This window comes from Saccopteryx leptura, chromosome 6 (genome assembly GCF_036850995.1).
Source record: "Saccopteryx leptura isolate mSacLep1 chromosome 6, mSacLep1_pri_phased_curated, whole genome shotgun sequence".
Lineage (NCBI taxonomy): Eukaryota > Metazoa > Chordata > Mammalia > Chiroptera > Emballonuridae > Saccopteryx > Saccopteryx leptura.
This window is the reverse complement of record NC_089508.1, coordinates 149908632-149929842: the sequence shown is the minus strand read 5'-3', so window position 1 is coordinate 149929842 and position 21211 is coordinate 149908632. Positions and strand designations below refer to the sequence as shown.

Here is a 21211-nt window from a genome sequence, read left to right as displayed (position 1 = left end):
CAGCAACAAATGCCCTGGACCTGGTGGCTGTACAGGTGAATATTACCAAACCTTTAAAGAACTAATGCCTATCCTTCTTAAACTATTACCAAAAATTCAAAAGAAAGGAAGACTCATTTTACAAGGCCAGCATTATCCTAGTTCCAAAACCAGATAAAAACACTACAAAGAAAGAAAATTATAGACCAATATCCAGGTGAATATAGATGCAAAAATTCTCAACACAAAATTAGTAAGCTGGATCCAACAATACATTTAAAAGATTATACATCATGATCAAGTGGGGTTCATTCCAGGTATGTAAGGTTGGTATAATAACTGCAAATCAATATGATACACCCCATAAACAAAATAAAAGTTATATGATCATATTTTGATAGATGCAGAAAAAGCATTTGACAAAATCCAGAACCCATTTTTAATAAAAAACACTCAGCAAAGTGGGAATAGAGGAAACATACTTCAACATTATAAAGGCTGTATATGACAGATCCACAGCCCACACGATATTCAACAAAAAAAATTAAAATATGTTTCTTAAGATAAAGAATAAGACAGGAATGTCTGCTTTCACCACTCTTATTCAACATAGTACTGGAAGTACTAGCCACAACAATCAGATAAGAAAAAGAAATAAAAGACATAAATTCAAAAGGAAGAAGTGAGGCCTGACCTGTGGTAGCTCAGTGGATAAAGCGTCAACCTGGAAATGCTGAGGTCACCAGTTCGAAACCCTGGGCTTGCCTGGTCAAGGCACATATGGGAGTTGATGCTTCCAGCTCCTCCCCCATCTCTCTCTCCTCTCTCTCCCTCTCTCTCTCTTTCTCTGTCTCTCTCCCTCTCTCTCTCCTCTCTAAAATGAATAAATAAAAAAAAGAAATGTTTAAAAAAACAAAAAAAAAGGAAGAAGTAAAACTTCATTATTTACAGATGACATGATACTGTATATAGAGAACTCTAAAGATTCCACCAAAAAAGGATTAGAACTGATCAATGAATTCAATAATACAGCTGGATACAAAATTAATATTCAGAAATTGGTTGTAATTTATATATTAATGAACTTTCAGAAAGAGAAACTAAGAAAACAATGCCAGTACAAGTCAATAAAAAAAGAAATACCTAGGAATAAACTTAACCAATGTGGTAAAATATCTGTATTCAGAAAATTATAAAATATTGAAGAAGATACTAATAAATGGAAGCATATATCATGCTCATGGACAAGAAGAATTAACATCATTAAAATGTCCTTACTACCCTAATAATATTGTAATAACTATGTATGGTGCCCAGTGGATACTGGAAATATCAGGAAATCACTTTGTAAAGTGTATGACTGTCTAACTACTATGTTGCACACCTGAAACTAATACAAAAAGAAAATGAAAAAAAATTTAAATATTAAAAAATGCCCATACTACCCAATAAATCTATAGAGTCAACATAATTCCCATTAAAACACCAATGGCAGCCCTGTCTAGGTGGCTCAATGGAAAATATATTGACTCAGCATGCCAGAGGTTGCAGATTCAACCCCCGGGTTAGGCACCGCATAAGAAGCAATCATTGAGTACGCAACTAAATGGAACAGCTAAGTGAAACAACAAATTGATGCTTCTCTGTCTCTGTCTCTTCCTCCTCACTCTCTCTCATCAATGAAAAAAAATTTTTTTGGAATATCCATGGTGTATTTCACAGCACTAGAGCAAATAATCTAAAAATGTGTATGGAAACGCAAAAGACCCCCAGTAGTGACAGATATCTTTAAAAAGAAGAACACACTTCTTTTGATCACACTACCTGATGTCAAACCATACTATAAGGCTATAGTAATTAAAAGAGTATGGTACTGGCATAAAAACAGAAATATAGATCAATGGACTGAATAGAGAGCCCATAAATAAACCCATGCTTATATGGTCAATCTATTTCTAACAAAGGAAGCAAGAACATACAATGGGGCAAAGACATTCTACTCAATAAATAGTGCTGTGGGCCCTGGCCAGTTGACTCAGTGGTAGAGCATCAGCCTAACATGTGGATATCCCAGGTTTGATTGTCAGCCTAACATGTGGATGTCCCAGGTTTGATTTCCAGTCAGGACACACAGGAGAAACACCCATCTGCTTCTCCACCCCTCCCCTTCTCACTTCTCTCTCTCTTCTCCTCCTGCAGCCATGGCTCAATTGGAGCAAGTTGGCTGCAGGCACTGAGAATGACTCCATGTCCTCTGCCTCAGATGCTAAGAAGAGATTGGTTGCTGAGCAACAGAGCAATGCATCAGATGGGCAGAGCATATCCCCCTAGTGGGCTTCCTGGGTGGATCCCTGTGGGGGCTCATGTGGGAGTCTGTCTGTGCCTCTCCTCCTCTCACTGAATTAAAAAAAAATGGTGCTGGCATAATTGGAGACCACCTTATACCACGTACAAGAATAAACTCAAAATGAATTACAGACTTAAATTTAAGACCTAAAACCATAAAACTCCTTCAAGGAAACATAAGTAGTAAAATCTCAAAAATTTTTCTTGCAAATATTTTTTTTCTGACTCATCTTCTTGGGCAAGGGAAACAAAAGAAAACATAACAAATGGAACCACATCAAACTAAAAAGATTTTGTACACCAAGGGAAACCATCAACAAAACAAAAAGACAACCTACTAGATAAGAGAAGATATTCCCAAATCATACATCTGAAAAGGGGTTAATATTCAAAATTTGTTAATAATTCAGACAACCAAACATCAGAAAAACAAACAAACCAATTAAAAAGTGAGCAGAGGACCTTAATAGACATATCTTCAGAGGACATACAGATGGCCAATAGACATAGGAAAGGATGATCAAGATCACTAATCATTAGAGAAATGCAAATTAAAACCACAGTGAGATATCACCTCACAATAGATATCACCTCATACCTGTCAGAATGGCTACCATCAATAAATCAAAAAACAACAAGTGTTTGAAGATGTGGAGAAAAAGGAACCTTCATGCATTGTTGGTGAGAATGCAGATCGCACCACTACTATGGAAAACAGTATGGAGAGTCCTCAAAATTTTAGAAATGGAACTTTCTTCTGACCCAGAGATTCTACTTCTGGGAATATATCCAAAGAAATTTTTAAAAAGTTAACTCAAAAGAATACATGTATCCCTATCTTTATTGCAGCTTTATTGACAATAGCCAAGATATGGAAGCAACCCAAGTACCCATCATTATACAAGTGGATAAAAAAGTGGTTGTACATACACACGTTGTGTATGTACCAGCCATAAAATACCACTCAGCCATAAAAAGTGTGAAATTTTACCGTTTGTAACAGCATGAATGGAGTTATAGGGTATTGTGCTAAGTGAAATAAGTCAGATTGAGAAAGACAAATACCATATGATTTCACTTATATGTGGAATCTTAAGAACAAAATAGAAGCAAACTAAGAGAGAATAGAATAATGGTTGCCAGAGGGGGAAAAAAATGAAAACTGGGTGAAAAAAGTGAAGGGATTAAGAAATAAAAATTGGTTGTTACAGAATACTCACAGAGATGTAAAGCACAGCATAGAGAATATCATCAGTAATACTGTAATAACTATGTATGGGACCAGATGGGTACTAGAAATATAGAGGGACCACTCTGTATTGACTTTCTAATCACGTGGTTGTACATCTGAAACTAATACAGAATAATTTGAATGAAAACTGTAATTGAAAAATAAGTAAAAATTTAAAAAATTTTAAAGCTAAATAATCTAGCCATGTTGATAAACAAGTCAGTTTCTCTCTCTTTTTTTCTTTTTTCTAGCACAATATTCAAATTCTAATTAAAAACTAGACACCTAATGTAATGTAGGCCACAAAATAGTAGCGAACTATGTGTTTAGTGATATAGCCCACTGTGGAGTGTGGTCTTCTTTATTCTCCCAAATAGCCCAAGTTGGTAAAGGTTATTAAAGAAACCTTCCCCCAAAAAAAACTTTTGGTACTCAGTTTCTCTTTTTTAACTAATTTAGCTGAAAGTCACTTATTACTTATAACATCAAGTGAGACATTTAAAGCCAAAATAAACACTATGATAGAATTAGTACCCAATATATTATGTATAAATAAACTTAAAACAAATTATTTTTATTATTATTGTAGCTGATTTATAATGCACTGTGCTAGTTTCAAATCCACATATTGAAATATATCCTAGTATTTCTATTGAAATATTGAACCAAATTTGAAAACAGAAGAAAATTAATCTTGGGTTAATTTAAAATTTTCCCCATGGAATTGTTAACTCTGAATTACCTGTCAATAAAACTACCTTGATACAGTTCAAATATCTTAACAAAACTCTTTAATAATTTAACATAAAGTTTAGATATATATGTTTTTATACATCATACTATATTATAGAGACAGCTTCCATACATCCTCAGATTAATAGAAGCGATATATCCACTGAGTTATTTAACGTATTTTGTGCAAATGTGTTTATAAAGAAACATATATTCTTACTCATGCTCTTATTTAAAGTGAGTATATTTCAGGTATGTTTCTTTCATTTAAAATATGTGTGATTGCTCATGGTGACCAGCTTTGAGCTCGGCACAGGATTCCAAGTGAGAACAAAATAGACGGGGTCCCTGCTTATGTCCAGTGCAGCCCAAAGTCAGTCATTCTCATGCATACTTTATGGTTTATTGCACTGTTCACACATGTGTACATAACTGTACCATTATAAAGTTTATATGTATTCAAAAGTTCAGGTGGAAAATTAGTAACTTTGACAAAATTAAAGATTAACTGTAAGCATACATAGAATAAAATTTTTGTCCTCCACTTGGCTTAGAAGATCCCTATCTTTATTGAGTGAAATCAATTCCAAAGTCTTCTGTCCTTTCATCTGTTGATGCAGGGACTTTTTATTCATATTTTTCTTTTATATGAATGAGAAGGCTACAATTGATATTAAATTTTGAGTTATGTGTCTTTACATGTCAATGTTTTTGAGTATTTTGGGTAGATACACAGTAAAGGGATTGCTGGGTCATATGGTAATTCTATTCTTAGTTTTTTGAGGGACCACCATACTTTCTTCCATAATGGCTCTACCAGTTTATATTCCCATCAGCAGTGAGTGACAGTTCCTTTTTCTCCACAGCTTCTCCAACACTTGTTATTACCTGTCTTGTTCATAATTGCCAATCTAACAGGTATGAGGTGGTATCGCATTATAGTTTTCATTTACATTTCTCTAATAGCTAGTGAAGATGAACATTTTTTCATATATCTGGTGGCCATTTATATGTCTTCAGGAGGAAGTGTCTGTTCAGGTCCTCTCCTCATTTTTTAATTGAGTTGTTACATGCACCCCTATGTTCATCACAGCATTATTCACAGTGGCCAAGACATGGAAACAAGCAAAGTGTCCTTCAATAGATGATTGGATAAAGAAGATGTGGTACATATATACTATGGAATACTACTCGGCCATAAGAAATAATGCATCAGATCATTTACAACAACATGGATGGACCTTAATAACATTATACTGAATGAAATAAGTAAATCAGAAAAAGCTAAGAACTATATGATTTCACACATAGGCGGGATATAAAACTGATACTTATGGACAGAGATAAAAGTGAAGTGGTTATGGGGGTGACTATGGAAGTGGGGATGGGGGGAAAGGAATAAGGAGGGACAAATATAAGGTGATAGACAATGATTTGACTTTTGGTGGTGGGTACACAACATAATCAACAATTCAAATGCTATAGAAATGTTTACCCGAAACCTATGTACTCTTAGTGATCAATATTGTGCCTTTAAATTTTATTTTCTAAAGAAAAAAAATTTAATTATGTATTATAGCTTGATATTAGGATACATTAGGATACATATTGCTGCTTCCCTCCGCCCACTGAAGCAATCTCATGCATGTATCATGCTTTGGGAAACAGACTCCATTGACTTGAAATAAAATCATCAGAGAAATGCAAATTAAAGCCACAATGAGATACTACCTCACACCTGACAGAATGACTGTCATCAATAAATCAACAGACAGTGAGTGTTGGTGAAAGGGAACCCTTGTGGAGAAAGGGAACCCTTGTGCAGTGTGTGTGGGAATGCAGACCTGTGCAGTCACTATGAAAAACAGTTTGGAGTTTCATCAAAAAATAAAAACGAGGGGCCCAAGTCCTTTTGAGTGAGACCCCCCTCACACACAAAAAGAACAGAAAAATTAAAAATGGAACTGCCTTTTGGCCCAGTGATCCCACTTCTGGGAATATAGCCTAAGAAATCTGAAACACTAACTTGGAAAAATATATGTACCCCTATATTCATTGCAGCATTATTTACAATAGCTAAGATTTAAAAGCAACCCAAGTGCCCATCAGTGGATGAGTGTATAAAAAAGCCATGGTATATTGCTGAAATGGAATACTACTCAGCTATAAAGAAAAAAGAGAAAAAAAGAAAGAAAACAAAAAGGAAATCTTATCTTTTGCAACAGCATGGATTGACCTGGAGATTATTATGTTAAGTGAAATACGCCAGGCAGAGAAAGACACGTATCATATGATTTCACTTCATGGACATGTGGAACAGACTGACAGCTGTCAAAGGCGAGGGGACTTTTTTGGACTGGATGAAAGAAGGTGAAGAAATTAAGCAAAAAAAGAGATATAGATAATACACAGACATGGACAACAGTGTGGTGACAGCCACAGGAAAGGGGTGAAGGGTAGGTGGAGGTGGGCAAGGGCAGAGAACGGGGATGGAAGGAGACTTTGCTTGGAGCAGTGGGTGCACAATGCAGTGTGCAGATGATGTTTTATTGAATTGTACACTTGAAACCTATACACCAATAAATTCAATAAGAACAAACACAAAAGTTAAAAGAATAAAATTAAATAAAGAAAAAGAAAATGATCTGGTATGTGTGACCTCATTCAAGTAGGCTTTTCTTCATGATGTCTTTAGCTCAGAGGTGAGTGGAAAATCAGTCTTTAGTAGAAGTGTGACAATTAAAACATGTAAGCAATAATGTCACATTTCTACTTGTTTATTAAAGAAGCACACTTACCATGCAATAGGCATTTTAAGGTGTCAGTATTCTTAGTTTTATGCTTCCCCTTAAATGTGCTCTTCTTTGAGCCATCTGCCTTTATCACTTTATATCATATTATATTACAGGTGCTGCTGTTTCAAGACCAGAACTATGGTCTTCACTATGAATACACTATTCCATCAGACCCTCCTCCAGAGAATCAGAGCTCCAGAGCACCTGAGCCGCTGTTCATGTGGACACACACAGGCTGGGCAGACTGCAACACCACATGTGGAGGAGGTAAAGGGTTTTCTCATATGTATCTTTCCAGAATAGTAGTTGATTTTTTCTGATGGACTACTGATAATTAAGAGAGATCTGCAACCTCTTATCTGAAATTCCAAACTCCGTAAAGAATCAAAAACTAAAAATTTTATTGTGACACTTTTAGTGGCTAAACAACTGAATGATTTTTTTAACAAAATTGGATGTGAATTGAAAAAGGGCCATTGAGTTACACATCTTACTTAATGTGATCACTCATTGCTTTGCTCTGCATAAAGATTAATGTATATATTGGCTTATAGGGGCTGCCCGAGCCACCATACTGGTTATTATGTCATGTATATGCATTTTTTATATTTTAATTTTTTTATTCATATAAAGCATTAAAAGTTCTAAATTTCAAAGGGCATTTGCCCACAAGCCCTGAGATGATAGTGAATGTGCTGGGACAGATGCATCACATCCGCTTCTGTGGTGTCTGCACACTTCAGTTACTGTACAAGGCAGAGGAGAGACTAATTCATTTCCCCAGTTCTTTTATTTTGATTTGTGTCAGTATTTTTAATAAATATAGATGTATCCTGAAATTTGACTCAAAAGTTTTTTTCATTTTTGTTTTCACACTAGAAGGTAAGCAAAAGAACAAAATTACTTCAGCATACAATGTGAGATTAGGAAGTCATGAAATTTTACTAATGAGACAGCTGACCACCTCATGTTCAATGGGTTGTCAGTTACTCATAGAACCTCTTAGTATCCAGGCCAAGGTAAAATCCCATGTCGCAATTTGATATTGCATATCTAAGTATAATGTCAAGTAAGCCTTTGAATATATGTCTGGGGTTCAGGAGAGAATTAGACTAGAGATATATGATATATGGATGACACTTTTAAATGCTGTGACCTAGTGAAGTCACCTAAGGAGTGAGTGAAAAGAGAGAAGCTAAGCTGATGGAGGACTGAGCCTTGGGACTCTATATCATTTCCAGTTCAGAGGATGAAAAGAACGGCAAAGCAGAAGAAAACAAGCAGCCAATGACATAGTAGAAAAAATAGGCAGATGAGAATGCTTTCCTCTAAGGCAAGTGAGACAGTATTACAAGGAGTGAATGAAGTCCTGGCCAGATAGCTCAGTTAGTTGGAGTGTTGTCCCAAAGTGCAGAGGTTGCGGGTTCGATCCCTGGTCAGGGAACATACAGGAACAAACAGCTCAATGTTCCTGTCTCTCTCTCCTTGCCTCTCTCTTAAATGAAAAAAAAGAAGCAAATGGCAGGCTGTATCAAAACTGCTAATAAGTAAAAAATGTGACTTTGGTGGTGAACACACAATGCAATATGCAGGTGATGTGTTGTAAAATTGTATACTTGAAATCTAGGTAATTTTATTAACTGGTGTCACCCAAATAAATTTAACTTAAAAAAAATATGGACTGAGAGTTGACTATTTATCTCTATATTTTCAAATATATGTGAAACAAACAGGTCAATGATGACTCCATCAAAATTAATTTTAATAAAGTATTTGGCTCAAAAGACAAAGTGGAGTAGATTCAAGTGAAAATAGCATGCAATTAATTGGAGGAAGGACTCAAGGTAACTCAGGAAATGTTGCTGAAAGAAGAATACAGAAATGTGGTGGTAACTGGAGGTGATATGAGTTGAAGAGTTTGTTGTTTTTATAGGAGAAGTAACACGACTGTTTGCCAGTGTGCAATTTCTAGAGTGGAATGGAAAACTAGTGATGCAAAAGAAAGAGCAAACAATTGCTGGAGTGATACCCTAGAGTGTGCAAGACGGGATGGAATGGAGCAGCTGGCATGATATATACTGCTTACAAAAATCAGGGGATATTTTTAAATGAATATGAGGTGGTAAAATATCCCCTAATTTTTGTGAGCAGTGTAGAAACAAGGACAGCCCTTCACTAGTAACAAAAGAAAAGATGGTATGTGCGGCCTCTTCTGGTTGCATCTCTTCTACCAATGAGGGCCGTCGTGCTGAGCGGGAAGGTGGAAAAGAGACTCTGGAATTTTGAAAGGAGGTCACTTAACAGAATGAGAAAATGAATAAATTCCAATAAAATTCAGGTAGCTGAATTTTAATGGAATGATAGCACTGATGGTCTGGTTGAAGTGAATGGTCATGAATGTGGTTGGACACCCATCGCTGTCAGTAGTTCCCTCCAGCTGTGCACAGGTGCTTCTGCAGTAGGTTTGGGAATTCCAAGTGATTGTAATGAAATGAGAGAAGAACAGGATTGACCTGAGGTTGTCTGAAAGGACTTGAAAATGGTTGGCCATGGAATCTAGGTGCATAAGGAGGAAATCAAAGGTATGAGGGGCTTGAAAGACAGTTAGAAGGTGGTAGGAAAGAGGAATGAGAGGGCCTGGTGGGGTCACAGCATATGTAGACTCCAGGTACTGAAGGGAGAGGGCTGGAAACCCAGTAGGTAAGGGCAGAAGAGAGAGTTGAGGTTATGGAGGGGTCCAGTTATTGGCAATAACAAGACCAAGGGAGTTACTCGCTTGAAAAAGGCAAGATCTCTGGGAAGAGGAGAGGGCCAGGACTGGAGAGGCCTCACTGTTAGAAGAATATTCAAATAGATGGCTTAATTAGAAAAAGTGCTCGGAGCAGTGTTAGAACAATAGCAATAATGCAGTGGCTGAAATCTTACAGTAAGGGAGGGCGTGGCCCATAGGTTGAGGTCTGACCCCATGGAGGAGGGGAATGGGTGGCAGAGGCCAAGCCCAGGCTGGAGGTGTAGGAAGAAGGAAGGGGGAAGGGCAGTAGAGGTGGTGAGGGGCACAGACGCCCCTGTGCCTCTAGAGCAGAGGGATGGAAGAACAAGCGTGAAAGTGGCCACCACTGGGGCTGAGGGGCTAGAAAGAGTGTCCATCGGGGAGAAAAAAGAACACATAGGGAGCACCCAGACACGCAGAGGTGGGCACCCAGCTCTTCCCGTGCTCAGAGCTCTGAGTTCTCACCGGGCTCCTACTGCACTAGCCTGGGGAGCCGCCCGGCAAAGGCTGCGTTCGGGGCAGGGTTGGAGGAGCTGTCACAGGACACACTTTGTCCCCCAGGATACAGAGTACTTACAACAAAGGAATTTCAAAATTTTCTCTCAATTTAAAATTTTTTATCAGTCCTGCTTGCAATGATACAGTTTTCCTGGGCCTGGTGACCTGCGACCCCCTGCCCTCCTGCCCTCTCCTGCGATTGCTCCTCTGCCCCACCCGCCCTCAGATTCCAGGGCCCAGGCCACTGATGGGGCTCTGCTTCCCGTCCTCTATCCAAATAAGACACAAAAACACAAATAGAAACAAGCATATTTGAAATGAAAATCCATACAGTTAGAATTTTTTTCTGCAGTAGAACTCGAGTAATAATAACTAGTCCCATCGAGGGCCAGGCCAGCCGTGGGGAGTGGAGTGATGACAAAGTGGATGGTTTCTATGAGAGCCCTGACAGGCCAGCCTTGAAGTCTGCTTACATTTGAAACTCTAGGCAGGAAAATGTTGGCCAGTGAATTTTATTATCCTCAGGTTTCTTTCTTTCTTTTGTGATTGTGGTCTTAGGAAAGCTGCATCAGAAGTAAACATTTACAATTTGTCAGTCTACAGTTTGAACACACAAATTATTAGGTTTAAATTTGTTTTCTCAAAAATAACATTAGAATATGTTTTACCAATTGCCAAAATTTAAGAAACAGAGTTCACTATAAAATCTTTATGCTTCAGAAGGACTTTTTGATATATATTTTCTAAATTTATTGATTGATTTTTAAATCTTTTATTGATTTAAGAGAGAAAGAGGAAAGGAGAGAGAAACATTGATTTGTTGTTCCACCTATTTATGGAGACATTGGTTGATTCTTGTATTTGCCCTGACTGGGGATCAAACACACAACCTTGGCATATTGGGATGATGCTCTCTGACCAACTGAGGGCTTTGACATTTTTAAGCTAATTTGTAAATTATCAACATGAGGAAGTTGAAGAAGAGAGAGATTAAGTGACTTCCTAAAGTCACATGCCCTTTTGGGGAAAAGCCAGGATTAGAACTATGAATCCTGAGTTCAAGTCTCCTTTCCTCCTCATCATCTACTTTTTCTAAGAGCAGCTTGGAAGCCAAATGTTGTTTTCACAAAATATGTTATGTTCCTTAGAGATTATATAGGTTTCCTTTGGATTCAGAGAGATATTTTATTTTATTCTGTTAAAGTCAGACAAAAGGACAAGAACCATATGACTTCACTTATATGGGATATAAAACAAAGCAACAAGTGAACAAACGAAACAAACAAAAATTCACAGATGCAGACAACAGTATGGTGGTTACCATAAAAAAAAAGGGTTAGGGTGAGTTGGAGAAGGTAAACAGGTCAAATACATGGTGATACAAGGAGACTTGGCTTTGGGAAAGAGATTGCACACACAATGCAATCTACAGGTGATGTATTGCAGAACTGTACACTTGAAACTTATATAATCTTATTAACCAATGTCACCTCAGTAAATTTAATTAAAATAAAATTAAAATATAAAAAAAGGAATTTGGCCTGACCAGGTGGTGGTGCAGTGGATAGAGCATCAGACTGGGATGCAGAGGACCCAGGTTCCAAATCCCAAGGTCACTGGCTTGAGAGCGAGCTCACAGCTTGAGCATAGGAGCATAGACGTGACCCCATGGTCGCTGGCTTGAGCCCAGGGTGGCTGGCTTTAGCAAGGGGTCACTCACTCTTCTGTAGCCCTTGATCAAGGCACATATTAGAAAGCAATCAATGAACAACTAAGGAGCCTCAACGAAGAACTGATGCTTTTTATCTCTCTCTTCCTGCCTGTCTGTCCCTATCTGTCCCTCTTTCTGATTCTCTGTCTCTGTCAAAAAAAAAAAAAGAATTTAGATATGTTCTTGTTAGTATTTCTAAAGGCTTGTTTTATAAAATAGTCCTTCTAATTATATATAGTCTTATGCAATTTGTGCTTGAACAGACCCTCTCTCAAATCTGTTCTATTGTGTTCAGTCAACAGTTTTCAATTATCTCTATGTTAATAAGGCACATACCATTTTTATGCCAAAATATTTCTGGGCTTTTGGATATTATTTTTCTTTGCAGTTCATAAATAAAATGGATGGACAGGATTTCAGAAATCTCATCATTTCTGACTTCGCATTGTCAATTTTATAGCCAGAAAGAGCTTTGTAATCTTTCAGCATATTCATGAATTAAATGAGAGTAAGTTCAAAGAACAGAACATTGGAAACAGATTCATGCAAAATTTATCTTCAACAGAAAAGAGGAAAAATAGCACTACTCTACTTCACAGGAAAATATTAAGCAAGAGCAAATAAAGTATTGCAAGGCAGTATAAAATTTCATTGTTTGACATAAGTTATTTTTTGAATTCTATTGTAAGGCATTAGATTGCCAGAAGTAAGTGGAAAAAAGAAATTTTTAAAAAGATGCCTAGTGTCATGTATCTAAATTTTTATTCTATAATGATATTTTATATCATTATAAAATAAAAATAAATATAAATATGATATTTTACATCAGTGTGTTCAACTACATTTTAAAATAACAATCCAAAATAAAGTTAATTTTTTATGCATTTCTATCAAGTTACTAATATCAGTTATTATAATATATGAATAGCCTAAGATACAAAAATCCCTTCTTCTAGAAGAAATACTATGTTTAAAATACCTAATAGATGCTGGTGACCTCAAGTAAATATTTTCCACCGTTTAGAATACATGCATGTTTCATTACTATCTTTCAAATTCTAATGATAATTCTAGAAAAGTTTGAATGGACATATCCTTTTTGTATTTTAAAATTGGCTATTGAGATCAGTTCTTTTGTTTTCAAACAGCTTAAAATGTACTTGTGAAATAAATGTTTACTTTCCCTTAGTGTTCTAAAACATCTAAAAAATCTTGGGAGGAATGTTTAAATTTATTTTGGCACCTCAGAAAGTGTGGGTCAGTGGATAAAGTTATTTTTGACATAAAAGACCTGTTTTAAGTGATCTGTGTCTTCCAAGGCACTAGCGATGTCTCATTCCATAAGACCTGGGGTGGTTTATGGAATCTGCATTTCACGCACTGCACTGGTAACTGTATTCTGCCAGGACTTACTGTGATCTGGTGGATAAATTAATAAAATAAAACCTGGAAGGAGGACCCCAAAATTCAATAACCTCTTTTGAAATAACTGAAGAGTCATTGAACAGGCTTTTAGGAAGTCTAAATAGATACAATTTAAAGGAGAAAAAAAATAAGCTAACATTTCACATTCTTCTCATTGCTATAAATCCTACTAGCTTACAACTCTCACACTGATATCCTAGCTTTCCTTGTCCATGACCAGATTCTAAGGAGGCGTTCAAGCCTTTGGGTCCAAGCTGAGGAATCATCTAGGGACATAAATGCCTGTATGTTTTCAAGGGTGCATGTTGTTTCTGGTTTTCCATTTTGGAGGCACTTTACATGCACCAAAAGAAATGTTACTAGCCCCAAAATACACCAAAATGTATTTTTCCTTGTGTTATTTAATTTCATTGAAGTATTTACTTATTAAATTAGGAAGAAGAATTTTATGTTAATGTGAACTCTTTATAAACTTGAATTTTAATACCTAAATGATAAGCTGCTACCTGGATTTGGTGTAGATAGATAACTGTTCCCCAGAGTTTGTCATTTAGTTTGCAGGTGATTTCTCCTCATTTTAGGAAACACAGTGTTGAGATGAACGTCTTCATCCAGAAAGCATGTGGGCTTGAAATACATGCTTATGTTTCACTCACTGATTCTTCCTCAGTACTGACTATGCACTCACTGTTGTTGGATGGTCAAAAGATGAGTGCTTTCTGCTTTTAGAGAAGTCACTGTCCATTGGCGGGGGTTAGATAATAACAGAATCACCATACAGAGTGATGGGTGGAGATGTGGAAGGCCTTCCAGGGACATGTATTGGTGCAAAGGCACTGGGATTTAGTAAGAATATTACTAAGGTACAAAATCTGAGAATCAAGCTATGAGAAATGATTTGACCAGAGAAGTAGAAAGAAGCTAGTTCACAAAGTTCCCTTAATGTTGTGGCAGCATTCAAGTTACATTTAACTTGAAAGTTGTAAGATTCCATTTAAATGTTTATGTGTGGAAATACAAAATCGTTTTGGATTATTTATTGATTGTTGCACACAATACAAAATTAAAACCTTTTTACTAAAATAAAAAATGAACCCTGTGTCATTCTGGTGCACTGAAGTCACCAGCTTGATCCCAGGGTTTCCGGCTAGGTCCCTAAGATGCCGGAAACTCTGGGATCAAACCCATCAGGGCACATATGAGAAGCAATCAGTCACCACAACTAAGTGCCACAACCAGTCGATGCTTGTCTCTCTCTCTACCTTCCTTTCTCTTAAATCAAAGAGAAAAGATAAAAAATAATAAAAATGAAAAGTGAAATAGCTATGCTAATATTAAGCCCAAATCCTGACAAAAAAAATATTATATGGAAATGTAAAAAAAATAGCTTAGAAATAAATGACATAACATGATTTTGGCAGTTGTCCAAGTTTAAAAATGTCTACCTAGAACCTAACCAGACTCCGTGTATCTTGAGATGTGCTTCATCCTCATTAAAGTACATTTACGTTTGGTTTGCTTGCTTGCTGCCCATTGTTAGTTCAGTAAAAAGTAAACAAATAAAAATTTTAAAAGAAATTTATGAAGACAAATGAATGTATGTAGTGCCTGTCTTATAGAATTCTTCAGTTTTATTATCAGTTTGGAATATGCAGTAACACACAGAATTTCAGTTATGCGTGTCGAAACACGGAACCCACTCCCAAGATGTGTTTCTGAATTTATGATACGGTTCTAGAAATGTGATCTACCTGAATAGAATATAGTTTTATTAAAAATATCTATTCAGCCCTGGCCGGTTGGCTCAGCGGTAGAGCATCGGCCTGGCGTGCGGGGGACCGGGGTTCGATTCCCGGCCAGGGCACATAGGAGAAGCGCCCATTTGCTTCTCCACCCCCCCTCCTTCCTCTCTGTCTCTCTCTTCCCCTCCCGCAGCCAACGCTCCATTGGAGCAAAGATGGCCCGGGCGCTGGGGATGGCTCCTTGGCCTCTGCCCCAGGCGCTAGAGTGGCTCTGGTCATGGCAGAGCGACGCCCCAGAGGGGCAGAGCATCGCCCCCTGGTGGGCAGAGCGTCCGCCCCTGGTGGGCGTGCTGGGTGGATCCCGGTTGGGCACATGCGGGAGTCTGTCTGACTGCCTCTCCCCGTTTCCAGCTTCAGAAAAATACAAAAAAACAAACAAACAAACAAAAATCTATTCAGGGGTTAAATACAGAGCTTAGAAAAAAGAATCAGTTTATCTCTGAGCCTAGGAAAGAAGAAAAACAATGTAGTATCTATCTAGTCTTTGTTAATTGTCTTCAGAAAACAAAGAGTCAGTAAATAAAAATTACCTTATATTTTCAGATTGTGCCCAAATTTGGTAATGAGAGAAATGCATAATGGCCCTTTTATTCATAATTATATTCAAAACATCGAAACAGATTTCCCCGGTACTGACTTAATGGGAATGACCCTGAGGTGGAGGACTTGCTGTAAAGCAAGAACTACACTGTCCGTGGCCTGCAGCCCCTCACGACCCAGGCAGGAGGCCAGTTACTTCACTTTCTGCTAGTCCCCAGGTTCTGCGGAACTGCATACATTAGAAACACTGCTATTAAATGCTAGAATGGAAATTTCCTGTGTTGGCTGGGACATAAAAATATATAAAAGAAAAAAATCAAACAATAACATTTCCATATGTCTTTATGATCTTAGATGTATTTTCATAGGCATGGAGTGTCTGTAGTGTGGCAATGGATTTTTCCCCTGTTTCTATTGTTTTTGTTCAATAAAATTTTTTTTAACTAGGACTAAGGTTCTCCTAGCTGCCAAAAACTTCCTATGTTAGCTTCCTTACTGTATTGTGGAAATGTCCCAACTCATCCTCACGCTCTCAGGCTTTTCAGAGCACCACTTCGGTGCTCCCTGACGTGTTGCTGAGAGCTGGCCCTTTTGATATATCAATACTTATACATTAAAAATTTTTTTTATTAAACTGATTGTAATCACATTGGTTAATAAAATTACACAGATTGCAGGGACACAATTCTATAAGTCATCTGTACACTGTATATCGTGTGGTCATCTCCCCAAGTCAAGTCTCCATCCATCAGAATTTATCATCCCTCTACCCTCCTCCACTTCCCCTCACTCCCTTTCCTTACTTAAAAAAATTTGTTTTCAATAGCTCAATATATAAGCTCTGGGCTTACACAACTCAGGTTAGATATTTTCTGAGAAAAGGAAGAAAACTCAGTACAATTAGCCCCGAGTTATTTATTCCGTGACTTTATGTATGTTCAGCCAAAGCCTTCTGGATAATGTCTGTCATATTTTTGTGTTGTAGTTGGCAAAAAGCCATTATTTAAATTGGTTTAGGCAACGATGTCTATTCTGTAAAAGAGTGTCTTGTGATTATGAAAGTTTTAAAGTAGATTTTAAAACTAACATTTATATTTCATAAATGTAACATTTTGTAATACTACTTTTAGGTTGGCATCACTGTAATGCAAAAGTAGTATTTACACATACTAGCATTATATGAAGTTGGCATAATATTTATTAAATATGTGAACCAGGTTGTAAAGGAGCATCCAAAGCACTGGAGATTAGGAGGAACTTGACTAGAAATGTGTCCCAAATTCTTACATTGCATAACACCCATCTTGTGGGCCCAGTTTTCTCTGAAAAAAAAAAAAAAAGAGTGAGAGTATAAGTCACTTCTGCTTCTCCAGCAGTTTATTTGAGAATTATGTGAAGTTGGTGGATACTGAACACAACTATGATCAGTCTAATGTTGTGCTGCCCATGCTAGAAGATGCAGCTGAAGATCTATTGGTTTCAGTTACAAGATATGCCATAACCGCAGATGCATTGCTACTTAGTCCACATGTGTAGAGAGATGTCGTCAATGTTTTTACACTGCACATTGCCTTGGGCTGTGTGCAGTGTTGTTGAGGAAAATCCAGGGAACATCCTAAACCTATACTTGTTCTTCTGCCACTCCATTGTCTCCCCCCCCAAGTCAAAGTCAGGATAATCAAAATTATTAAAATATCTCTATACTCCTTTTTCTTTCCTTGATGCCAGTCTGCCTCCTAAGCCCATAAGATAAAGGCCTATAATATTTCTTTATGTATTTATTTGCTATTTTCAGGGGAAAGGAAGACAACAGTATCTTGCACAAAAATCATGAACAAGAATATCAGCATTGTGGACAACAAGAAATGCAAATACCTAACCAAGCCAGAGCCACAGGTCCGCAAGTGCAATGAGCAGCCATGCCAGACAAGGTAACCCATCCAACCACGTGGAAAAGCACCGTTTGGCCACTAAATTGTCAGTTTTTAAAACACACTTAAAATTTTACCAAAATCACATTTTCTTAAAAAACAATGCAAGGGATCCAACCCAAAATGTAAGATCCTAAGTAAGCAAGGTCTATGAAGAATGTTGACTTCATAGAATGGATACTGGAGCATCAAGGCTCAAACTTAACCTTCATTTTAACTGAGCTTTCTACAGTGTGAAAACAACCATTAATGGATGGGAGGAAATATTAAAATTATTGGGTTGCCTATTAGTCGCCTCTTCAAAAATCTGGTTATTGGGTTGAATGTATCTAGCTAGTCATTCCTGAATTCTTTGAAATGGTATGTTGGAACTTGCCTAGGGTGATGTAAACCAAACAGGACTGGTGGGGACCCAGGTTCCTCCTCAGCCATGGGGCAGTGTGGTGCTCCTGGCCCCCCTCTGTGTCCTTACTTCCTCTTCCTGAGTTCCCAAGGCAGACTGCCCAGTTCCTGATCTCTGATCACAGATTCCTGATCTGTGTCCTAGTTACTGGATAGTTGGTTGCTTGGGTCCCCTGTGAGTATTAGGCAACAAAGCAGGGAGAAACTCACAAGCAGCTGAAAGTGGTATAGGAAGAAGCCATGCCTTAGTAACTAGCAGAGACAAATAGTGAATTTATCCTTATTAAATTTTGGAGCAGGCTAGCAACAAATGAATGGTTCCCATCACAGGGCTCCTGGAAATTCATGCACTTTCCCATAAAATGATGTTGGGTTTGAGTGTGACTAAGCCCTGGTTCAAAAGTCCTAGAAACTTTTAGGGGTAGAATGACAAAAAGGAGTGTGAGGCTGGAGTAATTCCTCTAGAATACGGAGACAGGGACATTTATTCTATCCTGACACTCAGAGACCTGTTGAGGCTCAATAAGTTAGGGTATAGTTGTGAGTTCTTAAGGCAGTGGTTCTCAAAGTGTGCACCCTAGAAGATTTCCAGGTGCGCCCTATGGTATTACAGAGAAATATGTGCCTTTTGGGGACCCAAAAACTAACAGGATTTTTGAAGTTTAGATTTTTTAGGGGGCAGAGGTTGGGGAATTGGCTGTAAGCTGACAGTCTGCCCAACCCCCCACCTTACTTGCCTGATTAGGTTGCAAAAGGCTGTTAAGCTGTGGTGCTGGATTGTTTACACTACCCTCCATGTTCCCCAGAAAGACTGGAGGCAAGTTTCTTCTATCCTTTGTTTGGTGTAAAGTTAAGATGATATGTATGGTGGGGGTTTTCTGCACTCAACACAAGTAGGAATAAAAAGTGAGGAATTCTTCAATGTATTGATGAGGAAATGAGAGTTTGCCTCTCAAATATATTGTATGCCCAAACATCGAAGAAATCACTAGGACACATTAGGCTCATGTTTCTCATAAACAAAAGAATGATAAAACTTAACACATTCACGCTGTGACCAGCCAAATTTACTAAACCTACGAAGAATGTATCTCTCTATATAAAAAGATAACTTTTTTGTTGTTTTTTATTTTTAACCCCTCTTTTTTTTATGAATTCTAAAAAGCATAACTCAAAAAATGTAACATAAAAATGTTTTTTAAAGTCAGAATAAATTTAATTTTGTTGTATTTATTTCATTTAATTACCATAAAAGCATGCTTGGACTTTATATTTTTTCTTTAATATTTGACTTAATTATTATAACATAATTCTCAGAAATTTGTATATAGTGCACCTACAATTATTTGTAGGATTTTAAACGCATCCCGACTTCAAAAAGTTTGAGAACTACTGTCTTAAGGAGTTGCACAGAATTAGCCTGCTCTCACTACAGTTTCTGCATTGGAGTCAGTGAATTTACACATCCCACAACTCAAATATGCAAAGAATTTGTAGCTTTGCAGCAACTCATAACTAATAACATCTTTTCATTACCCTCCACCACAATGAGTAAGTATGGGCAGTGAAAGGGGCAGAGGAACAAGGTTGTCTATGAACCCTATTGGGACCCTATCTTCAATAATCTGTGAATTAGTGTTATGAAGGGTAGTGCTCAGTTCTTCTGGTTTCCTTATTCCCCCGGACTTTGCCTTACTCCTTTCTGAAGTAGCACTGCATCTGAATTCCAATTTCTGCTCCTTGCAAAACTCAGTTACTAAGCCCTACAGATCTGGCTTGCACTGTGTTAATAAGAGCTGAAAATAATTCCCAAAATTCTTCCTTCCTCTACAAAGCTGAAATTTCCAGACTTGCTTTTCTGTGTCAGAAGCTGATTATCAACTTTTCCTTCCCTTTGCATTCATCCTCTGACAAGCATATATCTTCCCCAGGAAAAAAAATATGCTTACAGATGATAGGACAAAAGAATGATAGAGAAAGAATATGAGAAAGATAAAAGTTCATCACAGTGCTTTCAGTAATGTTATGCACCTGCTTGGCTGTATGCTTCTTAGCCTAACTCAAGAAAGACATGAACTACTTCAGCTTTTTTATAAGGCAGAGTGGTACTAAACAGGAAAGGCGACCTGAGGAACTGTGGTTTACCTACCATCATGTCTTCTGGTCCTTTGCGTTCAGTACTGGGCAGATACAGAGGCAGAGTTTTGTCCTCTGTTCTGTCAGCTAAAGAACCTGGATCCTTTGTTGTTATTCTTAAAAATTATCTTTCTCTGTATTTCTTTTAATAGATATTAAAATGCTAGTTTTTCTTGAATTAAGTAATTTATTAAAATATTTCAAAACATCTTTTTTATATATATACCATATAACTACCTCATATGAATGAAAAAGCAATGGCTTCTTCTGCTATATCTCTGAGCTCGTTGGAGGACAAAGGTGTATCTGTCCCTTCCTAGCTTGGTCAGTGAAGGATGAGAGTGTACATTTTTTGTTCAGTCACTGACTTCAACATCTTCAGGAAATATGACTCAAGAAATGATCATATGAATAGTTTTAAGATGTCAGTCCATTTCTGAGTGAGAGATTTTTGCTACTAGAGACTGAAAGTCTTTTTGTTACAACAGTGTTTTCCTTCTTTTGGAAAAGGAGGAAGTATATTTTGCACCACCAAGAAGTGATATTGATGAGGTTAACCAAAATGTTGGAAAGTACAGATGGACCTGGGCAGTTATTAGGGGTCATCACCAGACAACTCTCTTTCTCCTGCCTCTTCCTTTTCCCCACCCTAGTAAGAGACATTCTAATTTCCAATCACATTTTTTGAAAATGTCACCAAATTGTCTGAAGGGATCCTATGTGCCAAATATAAAATATATTGATGTCCTAGTAGATAGCTTTATTAAAAAATGTCTTAAAGATAAGGAAATAGGATAACTCCAAATTAAATGGGTTCTAAAATACAAAATGTTTTCTCTCATGATTATATATTTTATGTGTTCTCATTTTTGAGCAGTTTCACAAGGAATGGGAAAAGTAACTTTTTGTCATT

The 21211-nt window shown here is 37.3% G+C and overlaps 1 protein-coding gene and 1 non-coding gene across 2 annotated transcripts in view; one reads left to right on the top strand and one right to left on the bottom strand.

The window, feature by feature from the left end:
- Window positions 1–21211, top strand: part of ADAMTS19 (ADAM metallopeptidase with thrombospondin type 1 motif 19) — a 446085-nt gene that overhangs the window by 379750 nt on the left and 45124 nt on the right. The window contains exons 18-19 of the mRNA XM_066341625.1: window positions 7197–7350; window positions 17625–17760. Of these exons, the coding sequence (XP_066197722.1) occupies window positions 7197–7350; window positions 17625–17760 (290 nt within the window). The remainder of the gene's footprint in view (window positions 1–7196; window positions 7351–17624; window positions 17761–21211) is intronic.
- On the bottom strand, window positions 3849–3988 carry LOC136377924 (small nucleolar RNA SNORA4). Its single transcript, XR_010746527.1, has one exon. It is a non-coding gene; the product is annotated as a small nucleolar RNA SNORA4 (small nucleolar RNA).